General features: G+C 43.3%; 1 protein-coding gene across 1 annotated transcript in view; it reads right to left on the bottom strand.

Annotated features, from left to right (window-relative positions):
- LOC126278042 (NACHT domain- and WD repeat-containing protein 1) overlaps positions 1-12,714 on the bottom strand; it is a 561,974-nt gene that overhangs the window by 159,928 nt on the left and 389,332 nt on the right. The window contains exon 6 of the mRNA XM_049977797.1: positions 9,845-10,012. Coding sequence (XP_049833754.1) covers positions 9,845-10,012 — 168 coding nt within the window. The remainder of the gene's footprint in view (positions 1-9,844; positions 10,013-12,714) is intronic.

Genomic DNA, 12,714 nt, shown 5'->3' with positions numbered 1-12,714 from the left:
AATGACTGGAACTGATCCGCTGTCGGATCCCCTCCGTCTAATAGGCGCTGCTCATGCATGGTTATTTACATCTTTGGGCGGGTTCAATGACCACTCTGAACAGTCAAATAGACTGTGTCTGTGATGCAATACCTACAGTCAACTCTTCAAGAGTTCTGGGAACTGGGGTGATGTAAAACTTTTTTTGATGCGTGTATTTATATATTTTTGGCTGCACAGCCAACTGACCTCATCTTCTTCAATCTCTCTCTTATTCCCTAACTTTTCCTGTTTCTTGCTGTTACATATTCTCCCAGGTATATAAATCTTTCCATCTTTTTGCTTCTGGTGTTTTCCAATCCCCAGAGGCATTCAGTGCCTCTATCTTGTTGTGGGCGATGCTCAATCCCACTCTTCTGGCTGTCTTGCTTAGGTTGTCGACTTGTGTGTTTGCGCCTCATTTTGTCTCACTTACTGTCGCTATGCCATCCGCAAGGGATAGGCAGTTCCCTCGGGTCCTAGTAACCTTTTAGTCACCTAGTAACATCTTTGATATTCCCATTTTTTCGTTTATTGCTCTCTACTGTCTGATCACTTTCCCCAGTGCTGTGCTGCACATAGCTGATGACAGTCCACTTCGCCGTTTGGCACTGATCTTCATCGCAAGACTTGTAATGTGGAAGGGGTCGACAAAAATAAGGAAACTTCGAAAATACAAAACAGTACCATCCCTAATACGGTGTAGGAAAACCGTTAGCATTCGAAGCGAGTTCTGGTTGTCACGGAATGTGTAAATACAAGTCCTTTATTGTTTGCAAGGTAATCTTACCATTCTTTCTGGAAAATACTTGCAGATTTAGGTCACGATGATGGTGGTGGGTATCGATCACACACCACAAAAGCTCAATAATATAGTGGATCTGGTGACTATGGTGGCCAGGGGACATACGATAATTCAGCCTCGTGCTCACAAAACTAGTCAGGGACGAAGCAAACTGTGTGAGCAGTCTTTGAAGACAGTTTCACCACTGGGGAACAAACGTTATACCATGGAATGGGCGTGATCAGTCGAAAATGGTCACATAATTCCTAGAAGTAACGCGATCTTACACATGGGGTAGCTTCAGAATGCAAAAGTTACGCTCCGCTTCCTCCAGCTCGACATGAAATGCCGGGCAAATCCCGCTAAGCGTTTTCCTCAAATCGATCACCGTTTGTCGAACTGACACTACACCTCTCTCGAGTTCGACTTGTGAATCTATCCTCAGTAATTCCCTCAGAAAGCGATCACAACTGTTCCCCAGACTCTCAGGCCATAGTGAGGGCGAACTGGCACAGCCGCAAACTGCCGCCACGCTATCTCCGAGCTAATGCGAGCAAGCTGGAGCGTATTGCAACTTCGGCACGGAAATCTGCCATGCGGCGGAATAATCCAATTAGAGTTTGTAGGGTATTCGTCACTCCAAATCGTGTAGCAATTTCGCAGCTGTATCCCACGGTCGGCCTACGCTTCGACAGCGGGTGCGTAATCAGTTGTTTCTCTCTCTGTAGTGAATCGAAGTGCTATATTCGTACCAGTGGGTGCACTTGCGTGTGCGTATGTGCGTTTATTCTGCGTGAAAGTTGTAGTGTACCATAGAGAAATTGCACTGCTCGCTGGTTAGTTAGTTACTTATATGTTCCATAGATAATTTGAACGATCCTTTTATCGAAATGTTGTGGAACGAGTCAGTCTACAGGATATGAACACATGACTAGGGTTAACAGAACGAATACATTATTATTTTCAGTCCTACTCGTGCAACTATTCGCCTTTTCCTTTACCTTTTACTTTCTTTTTTTACTGGCTACCAGTTTTTAAGTAGAAATGCGTCAAAGGAATAGGAAGTGTCCAGGAGAAGTGGTTTTAATATAGATTTAAAAGTTCCTTTGCTACCTGTCAGATATTTTATGTTAATGGACATGTGATAAAAATTTCTGTTGCTGCATGTTGAACTCCCTTCTGAGCCATGGACAACTTTAATAATCGGCGATAAAGGTCATTCCTCCCTCTTGTGTTCAGGTATGGACATCGCTGTTCTTCTCAAACAGTAATGGATGACGAATTTCGTTAGCAAATATATGTACTGTGACGTAGCAACTAAAACACCTAGCCCTTGAAGAGGTACACACTTGACTTCTGTGACTGCTCACTTTCGTGCAATCAGTACCTTCTTTCTAAGTGATAAGTTACCCCAGAAAATTATTTCATAAGCCACTATTGAGTGCAAACTTGAAGAATATGTCAGGAGGTTGCTAGGTTTTTGTTTCCAAGATTAGCAAGGTATCTGAACTTAATTGTTTGAGAAGCTCAGTAATATGCTTCTTTCGGTTCAAGTTATCAATTTTTCATCGGTATATACATCCAAAAATTTGAAGCATTCTGCCCTATTCACTGACTACTACTCATGTGCTGCATCAATTGTTGGTATGATTCTATTGCGTTTTTTTTTTCAAAATTTAGCGAGAGTCCATTTTCTGAGAGTCACTTAACAATTCTGTGGAACATATCATTTACCATATCGCCTGTTGTTTTCTCTCTTATGGGATTTATTATAATACTGGTATCATCTACAAAAGCGGAACGGAAGATGATGGAGAGAAGGTCGAAATACTGAACTCGCTCTACCAAAACTGTTTCACTGCAGAAGATCGTGATACGGTTTCTCCTTTAAATCATCGCAACAATTCTGACAGACTGAGATACGCAATCACTTACTAGAGAAACAACTGCAATCGCTTAGTAGTGGAAACGCGTCTGTACGAGATGACTTACCCTTTGACTCTACAGGGATAATGCGAAAGTAATCAGCAGTGTTTCGTAGGTCACTGGAGTAACGAAGGGTACGTGACGATTGGGAAAAAAGTAACTCACTCCAGTTTAAAGAAAGATCGTAGACATGCATATAATTGTAGGCCTACATCGCTGACGTCAATCAGCTGCAGAATTACGGAACATGTTAGGTGGTTACGTGTTACAACGTTTTGGAGAACGCGAATCTTCTCTATAAAAATCAAGATGGATTATGCAAACAGAGATCTTGCAAAATTTAAGTTCGCCGTGTTCATCTATTACATACATAGCACAGTAGACATCGATACTCATGTTGATGTTGCGTTCGATAACTTCAGGAAGGTATTTAATACAGTTTCTCACTGTAGTTTACCGAATCATCTGGCCCTGTTCATAAATGATAACTTTAGTCCCTTTGCATATAACAAATAAATTAAATTGTCTTACCTCTAAAACAGCAAAGGAGTACCGCAATATATTCTGGTCTCTCATAAAAAATATGAATGCTAGCTACTGGCTCAGCAGTGTGCAGTGCTGGCCATAGTACTTGAAATGCACATGGAATTCATTTGGCTGATAAACTAGAACATTTAAGAAAATCCAACTTCTTTGAAAATTATATGACACGGACTGGGAGGTGAATTACTAACTCTCAGATTTTTAGCAAACTCATATCAGGTCAAGTTTGGCTTTTCAAAGACATCTGACAATTAAAGCTACATTACTCACAACTGATTCACAAACAATGAGATTGAAACTGCAAGTATTATCTAACATCCTTAATCCAACATGAACGCCAATTGTCAAATTACACATAGCTCTGTTAACAAATCTTAATTATAAAAATGAAATATTAACTAGTCTTTTTCTCAAAACAGTTTACGTACATTCTGGGGTTACTCAACGAACAATATTCACATACCTACATTAATCTAACTGTTGGTGGCAGCACACCACAAGGACTGCCTATTTCATCGTCTTCCCTTCACAGACGGCTACCCACAACTAAGTGCCCAGCGCTCTCTTACGCCAACAAAGCAGTACCTTTGGCTCTGCTGTCGCGCACAGTCAACGATCCACGTTATCGAGCCTATCATAGATATTAATCGTTTGTGGTATACTATTTTATTTTAATTTATTAATATTCTTATCTTATTCTGGTGACACATACAAGTGCGCCCCAGTATACTCCTTTCAGTTTATATGTTGATCGTTCGGTTTCCTAATGCACTTTCAGAGAATTTATTTTCATGTGCATACAGGGTGGGGCAAATAAAAGAGTCCCGGAGAACAGAGTTCCAGGATACAAAGAAACACAGCAGAAAAAAGGAAGTCCAGTACTAATCCGACTACAGCAGATGTTAAAAGTGACCGTCATTCATCCCTTGACACTTTTGGGCACTGGTCAACAAGCTGCTTGACGCAGATCAAAGCTGGACTGCTGGGACTGCTCCGCGAGCTACCCAACGGTGTGTGGCGGAGGGCACTTAACATGCCACTGTCATTACCTCCCTTTCCTGTTCCAGTCGTGTATGGTTCGCGGGAAGAACGACTGCCGGAAATCCTCCGCGCGCTCGAATCTCTCTAATTTTACATTCGTGATCTCCTCGGGAAGTATAAGTAGGGGGAAGGAATATATTCGATATCTCATCCAGAAACGCACCCTCTCGAAAATTGGACAGCAAGCTACACCGCGATGCAGAGCGCCTCTCTTGCGGAGTCTGCCACTTGAGTTTGCTAAACATCTCCGTAACGCTATCACGCTTATCAGATAACCCTGTGACGAAACGCGCCGTTCTTCTTTGGATCTTCTCTATCTCCTCCGTCAACCCGATTTGGTACGGATCTCACACTGATGAGCAATACTCAAGTATAGGGCGGACGAGTGTTTTTTAAGCCACCTCCTTTGTTTGTGGACTACATTTTCGAAGGACTCTCCCATGAATCTCTGCCGACCGCGGTGGTCTCGCGGTTCTAGGCGCGCAGTCCGGAACCGTGCGACTGCTACGGTCGCAGGTTCGACTCCTGCCTCGGGCATGGATGTGTGTGATGTCCGTAGGTTAGTTAGGTTTAAGTAGTTCTAAGTTCTAGGGGACTAATGACCACAGCAGTTGAGTCCCATTGTGCTCAGACCCATTTGAACCATGAATCTCAACCTGGTACCCGCCTTACCAACAATTAATTTTATATGATAATTCCACTTCAAATCGTTCTGTGCGCATACTCTCAGGTATTTTTCAGAAGTAACTGCTACCAGTGTTTGTTCCGCTATCATATAATCATACAATAAAGGATCCTTCTTTCTATGTATTCGTAATACATTACATTTGTTTATCACGATAAAGGATGACAGCAAAAAACAGTTGCAGTATAAAAATTTATTAAAATTCTTGACCAAGGTTTCGGTACATATAAATATACCTTCATCAGAAGTAAAAAATCTAAGATTACATCATGCAATGGAGGTATATTTATATGTACCGAAACCTTGGTCAAGAATTTTAATAAATTTTTATCCTGCAACTGTTTTTGGCTGTCATCCTTTATCGTGAAGAATTTCAGCAGTTGCTGTTGCAGCCATGTTTAAAATCTTGACATTTGTCTATGTTAAGGGTCAGTTGCCACTCCCTGCACCAAGTGCCTATTCAATGCAGATCTTCAAGCATTTCGCTACAATTTTCTAATGCTGCAATTTCTCTGTATACTACAGCATCATCCGCGGAAAGCCGCATGGAACTTCCGACACTATCTACTAGGTCACTTATATATATTGTGAAAAGCAGTGGTCCCATAACACTCGTCTGTGGCACGCCAGAGGTTACTTTAACGTCTGTAGACGTCTCTCCATTGAGAACAACATACTGTGTTCTGTTTGCTAAAAACTTCGATCCAGCCACACAGCTGGTCTGATATTCTATAGGCTCTTACTTTGTTTATCAGGCGACAGTGCGGAACTGTATCCGGAAATCAAGGAAAATAGCATCTACCTGGGAGCCTGTATCTAATATTTTCTGGGTCTCATGAACAAATAGCGAGTTGGGTCTCACACAATCGCTGTTTCCGGAATCCATGTTGATTCCTACAGAGTAGATTTTGGGTTTCGAGAAACGACATGATACGCGAGCAAAAAACATGTTCTAAAATACTACAATCGATCTACGTCAGAGATATAGGTCTACAGTTTTGCGCATCTGCTCGACGACTCTTCTTGAAGACTGGGACTACCTGTGCTCTTTTCAATCATTTGGAACCTTCCCTTCCTCTAGAGACTTGCGGTACACGACTGTTAGAAGGGGGGCAAGTGTTGTTGTGATACACCTTAGGCTTGAGAGCTCCTCACACAAAGTAATCGTATACCGACATCAGGTGACCTGGGTCGCCAGCTGGGGTCGCGACCAGACTGATCTCTGCTAACAAGTATGTCGGGTGTGAATATTAAGTAAATGTGCTCCAAGCTTCAGCCGGCTATATGCGCAGTTGCTCCATCCCGTTGAAACTAACAGTAGGTCTTTTTCTCTTCCGTTAATGTTGGTTTCAAAATGTTGACGATCCAACACGCCGAAGTCAGCGTCTGATGAAACAAGATAGGGTAAATAATGTGGCGTGCAGAGACTACACACCAAAACCCAACCTCCTGATCGTACAATGGTGTTTCGTGGAAGTTATGCGGATTCTCCACTCCCCGGGACCTGTGATTCTGTGAGTTGACATAACTAGCCAGGTGAAACCAGGTCTGACCAATCATAAAGAACAGGTCCGTGTCCAAGCCATTTATTGTTATCTCAGTGAACAGCCACTCACAGGACTGGAGCCGCTGAGGAGCATCTGCTGGTTTTAGTGCATGAGCAATAGACACTCGGTAGGGATGCATCTGCTGGTCCAGGTGGGGTATTCGTCCATGTGATCGACCTGATATAGTAGTCTCTTGCGACAGGCATCGGGTTGATATGGTAGACCCCGAAAAATTTTCTGCTCTGCGGGCACGTTTCGGAATGTTTCTTGACTTGTTCAGAACACATCTTGTCTAACGCCATTTTCGGACTAAGCGTTGCGTGGCACTCCTTGCTGGCACTTTGACACAATTAAACTTATCAGCCACACCATTTCCACGACTTCGTTGTCACGTAACTTTCCACAACGAACACCCGCTACTCCACTGTGATTACCATCGTCCCCTTTGCACTGCTCCACTCACGCTGACACAGCGCGCACTATGCTCTGAACCGGCGTGGATCACGTGGCGGGCGTACACGTGGTGTGCACGTCACGGGGTGTGCTTAGATGCATACACTCACGTGCAACCGTATTCACTCGTCTGGACCACTTTTATTTGCCCGATCCTCTTTCTGTTCCACGTTTTCAATAAACATGTGAAGAACCACAGTTGTTTCTCGTGTTCCACCTTTTGTATGACAAACTCACTAGTTTTTTTTAATTTTTTAATACCAAATTAACCATTTGCCTCAATTTTACGACGTTAAAGTAATGAGGATGATTTTCTTTGCAACATGTGGCAACCCTGCAGGCTTGCGTAGGCATGATATCTTTGACCTTGGTCTATAAGCTGCTTCTAATCCAAGCGGCACATCGATGCAACTGCTCAGTCGTGAGTTGTGCTGTAATAATTTAACACATGTTTGTGTCTCTCATCATGGAAATGTAACTGCATAATATTGCGCAACAGTAGGCCATTTCTTTTTGCGTTAAATTGAGTGAAAGCGCGACGGCAACTTACTGTAAGCTTCAGAAGGCTTTTGCAGAGGAGGTTATGTCAAGAGCTCAAGTTTTTCGTTGCCATAAAATGTTTAGTGAAGGCAGAACGAATGTTGAAGATGAAGACCGCAGTGGACGACCATCAACCTCACAGACGAGTGTCAACTTGGGTGAGTGCCTCTAGGACAAACAGTTAACCAATGTTACTACAAAGAAATTTTGAAAAGTCTTTGTGAAAGAGTTCTTCGTTTCCGTGTCAGAATTGCTGATAATTGGATTCTGCATCACGATTATGCGCCACTCATACTGCTCTGTCAGTACAGCAATTTTTAACCTCAAAACAAATTTCAGTACTACCACAGCCACGTTATTCACCAGATATCTCTCCGTGCGACTTTTTTCTATTTCCAAGAGTCAAAACGGCGGTCAAGGGACACCATTTTCGAACAACACAAGATGTCCATAAAGCTGTGACCAGGGTCTTGGAGGATATTACAGAAGATCAGTTCCTGAAATGTTACCTTCAATGGCAGAAGCGCTGGAAAAGGTGCGTGCAATCAGAAGCTAACTACTTTGAAGGAGAAAACACTAAACTTGACTAAAACGGTAAGTAACATTTTTTTCACATCAGTGTCATTACTTTATTGTCGCACCTCGTATCTCTCAGATCAACAGCGACTATCTACGTTTACAGGGTGTTACAAAAAGATACGGCCTAACTTTCAGGAAACATTCCTCGCACACAAAGAAAGAAAATATGTTATGTGAAAATGTGTCCGGAAACGCTTACTTTCGATGTTAGAGCTCATTTTATTACTTCTCTTCAAATCACATTAATCATGGAATGGAAACACACAGCAACATAACGTACCAGCGTGACTTCAAACACTTTGTTACAGGAAATGTACAAAATGTCCTCCGTTAGCGAGAATACATGCATCCACCCTCCGTCGCATGGAATCCCTGATGCTCTGATGCAGCCCTGGAGAATGGCGAATTGTATCACAGCCGTCCACAATACGAGCACGAAGAGTCTCTACATTTGGTACCGGGGTTGCGTAGACAAGAGTTTCAAATGCCCCTATAAATGAAAGTCAAGAGAGTTGAGGTCAGGAGAGCGTGGAGACCATGGAATTGGTTCGCCTCTACCAATCCATCGGTCACCGAATCTGTTGTTGAGAAGCGTACGAACACTTGTACTGAAATGTGCAGGAGCTCCATCGTGCATGGACTACATGTTGTGTTGTACTTGTAAAGGCACATGTTCTAGCAGCACAGGTAGAGTATCCCGTATGAAATCATGATAACGTGCTCTTTTGAGCGCAGGTGGAAGAACATGGGTCCCAGTCAAGACATCACCAACAATGCCTGCCCAAATGTTCACACAAAATCTGTGTTGATGACGTGATTGCACAATTGCGTGCGGATTCTCGTCAGCCCACACTTTCTGATTGTGAAAATTTACAATTTGATCACGTTGGAATGAAGCCTAATCCGTAAAGAGAACATTTGCACTGAAATGAGGATGTTGGATGAACCATTCGCAGAAGTGTACCCGTGGAGGCCAATCAGCTGCTGATAGTGCCTGCACAAGCTGTACATGGTACGGAAACAACTGGTTCTCCCGTAGCACTCTCCATACAGTGACGTGGTTAACGTTACCTAGTACAGCAGCAACTTCTCTGACGCTGACATTAGGGTTATTGTCAACTGCACGAAGAATTGCCTCGTCCATTGCAGGTGTCCTCGTCGTTGTAGGCCTTCAACAGTCGCGAGTCATAGGTTGGAATGTTCCGTGCTCCCTAAGACGCCGACCAATTGCTTCGAACGTCTTCCTGTCGGGATACCTTCGTTCTGGAAATCTGTCCCGATACAAACGTACCGCGCCACGGCTATTGCCCTGTGCTAACCCACACATTAAATGGGCATCTGCCAACTCCGCATTAGTAAACATTGCACTGACTGCAAAACCACGCTCGTGATGAACACTAACTTTTTGATACTACATACTGATGTGCTTGATGCTAGTACTGTAGAGCAATGAGTCGCACGTCAACACAAGCAACGAAGTCAACATTACCTTCCTTCAATTGGGCCAACTGGCGGTTAATAGAGGAAGTACAGTACATACTGAGAAACTGAAATGAGCTCTAACGTGGAACTTAAGCGTTTCCGGACACATGTCCACATAACATCTTTTCTTTATTTGTGTGTAAGGAATGTTTCCTGAAAGTTTGGCCGTACCTTTTTGTAACACCCCGTACATCAGGGCTGCGCCTAACCGAGCGCTAAGTGAGACACAATGTTGGCTGTACTCACGTGCCAGCTCGCCCAGACAGAGCTCTGGAAACTCGTGGTCCTGCTGCTTCTCCAGCGCCGTCCTCCAATGCAGGTCGACCACGTGGAGTTCATAGCCGCGCTGTCGACAGCGCGCGCGCACCGCCGGATACACCTTGTTGTGCAGCGCGCCCTTCTCCACGCAGCAGTCTGCAACACGGGACATCGGTCGACCACTCAGGGCGCACTCGGTAGAGTGGGGAAGACTGGACAAGGTGTGTGAGATAACGGGGGAACACCACTTAAATCTTTAGAAGTCTGAGACATGATGCGCCCTGCCAGTGTCCAGCAATGTTCATTTGTCTAGCTAAAAGCTGTAGTAGAAAATACTAGACCACTACAGTATACTGCAGGTAGCAGCATACATAGAATTACCCGGTAAACGGGATGTGGCTAGTACTGAAATAAAAGTTTTAACTTGGCAATTTAAATTTTCAAGTATATTTCTACGATAAAGATCACAGTTAATACTGCCAAGTCCGTACTATGTGTCTACACAATGTAAAGCTCCAACGCACACCACAATCACACACGAAACCAGTTTATGGTATTTACACCCGTTACCGAAGTTAATAGGGTTGACTAGATCGTTTAGTTATGAAAATGCTCGCTCAGATGTTGCACCCTCTGCTCTACACGTAATACCTGTTCCAGTCTTAGACAGCACAACACGCCACGCTGTTTTAACTAACAGTCAAAAGCAATAATTTTGATATTCCGTAAGAAATTCCACACGACTTCCACTATACCGTTCACTTAAATACACTTTGTACTACTTTGCGAACTCGTAATTAGTATATTTCCGTGATTTTACAGTACTTTCGTCGGAGCTGCTTTCAATGAGATGTTACTAGTTCGAACCCTCAGCCCTGACTTCCTAGATGACACCAAAGGCTTTGTTCCCAGCATAGATTGGCGCGAGCCTGCATTTTTCTGATTGGCTGATATCACAAACAGCAAATCAGGTTGCAGTATTATCCCGAGCTAACTCGTACTTTACTTTAATGACCAATCATAGTGAAACATTTCTTTCTATGGCAATTGCTAAATAAATAAATTTAGAAAAGTATCAAATATGAAATTACTCCTTCTCAAATTACCGATTAATTTGTGTTCTACTCACGATTTATTAGTACCATAAACTGACTGCACATTTAATTATAGTAAATCCCCTGTATAGTTTAACTGGTACTTCGTGAATAAACAAAACAATTTCCATTTACTTCTGTTCTTCTTCACTCATACAACACTCACACGGCTAATTACTACACATATAAAACAATTATAATTATGCAAATACAGTAAATATTAATCAAACATAACATTGCAACATTGTTTTGACTACGACTGCTAGCACTGTCCATCAGCTGCTGACCTCTGCCGCCTACTAGTACAACTACGTGCAGCTCTGTAACTCAGGTCCATGTCAGCTGGTGACATCTGTCGGTGACACATGCCTATAACGATATCGTCCTAACAAGTGAAAGGAGCGATGCGAAGGCGCTACGCCTCAATGGCAAAAAGCATGGGCAACCTCTCGGGTTTCCTCCTTCTTCCCGAACATCCGGGAACGGTTGAGGCTAAGACACGTTGACCCAAGTCGCGGTACGGCACACTTCCTGACGGGCCGTGGTCCTTACCCTAAACACCTGCACCGCTTTGGCCTTAGCCATAGTGATATGTGTGAATGTGAGCAATATGGATCCGACGAACACCTAACACTGAACTGTAAGGCCGACGTCATAAATCGAAGACACAGGACAAGTTTTAAGAGACCTGGATAACTGAAGCATGCTTAACCGCGTCAGTGATGAAATGTAAAAAAAAAATGGTTCAAATGGCTCTGAGCACTATGGGACTTAACTGCTGAGGTCATCAGTCCCCTAGAACTTAGAACTACTTAAACCTAACCAACCTAAGGACATCACACACATCCATGCCCGAGGCAGGATTCGAACCTGCGACCGTAGCGGTCACGCGGTTCAAGACTGTACCGCCTAGAATGAAATGTCAAGAGCGCTACACAAGACTTACAGCCAGCAACGACCATATACAAGATCCCGCCCCGAAACACTCCCTACACCACAATATGATGTATGGGATAACACAGATTCAAACATTGATATGGAAACAGATGAACATACAGAAACGTGATGACATGAACACTCCAGTATCACCAGGCACATATACCATATAGTACCTAATCACACGACTGCATCAATACTACAAGTAGTACAAACATGTAATTTAGAAATAAGTTAGTAACAGAAATAAAACAACGGATTTTCCTGTTCGTACAAGCAAAACAAGTATTTAGTTCTTCGGATCATTATTTTCAAACATGTAAATGCGTAATTTGTAGAGATGCAAACTGTAAAACATTTATAAACTTTATAAAGTTGTGCATAAATGTACATACGCAGTATAATAAAACGTAACTACACAAACACAACCGCACAACATAGATAAGAAGCGCCATTCGGGGAGACGAGGCTCGAAGTTACCTCTCAAGGCTCCTCTCGCGCTTACGGCGTGGTTAAAAATGGTTCAAATGGCTCTGAGCACTATGGGACTTAACATCTATGGTCATCAGTCCCCTAGAACTTAGAACTACTTAAACCTAACTAACCTAAGGACAACACACAACACCCAGCCATCACGAGGCAGAGAAAATCACTGACCCCGCCGGGAATCGAACCCGGGAACCCGGGCGCGGGAAGCGAGGACGCTACCGCACGACCACGAGATGCGGGCCGGCGTGGTTAAATGGAGGAAGCAATTGTAGTAACAAATAGTACTGTCAGACCTTAGACACAAATCTCGCAACTTAATATCACAGCACACATACATAT

The sequence above is a fragment of the Schistocerca gregaria genome, chromosome 6 (assembly GCF_023897955.1).
Source record: "Schistocerca gregaria isolate iqSchGreg1 chromosome 6, iqSchGreg1.2, whole genome shotgun sequence".
In the NCBI taxonomy this organism is placed as follows: domain Eukaryota; kingdom Metazoa; phylum Arthropoda; class Insecta; order Orthoptera; family Acrididae; genus Schistocerca; species Schistocerca gregaria.
The sequence above is the reverse complement of the archived record's forward strand: the minus strand, read 5'-3'. Positions and strand labels throughout refer to the sequence as shown.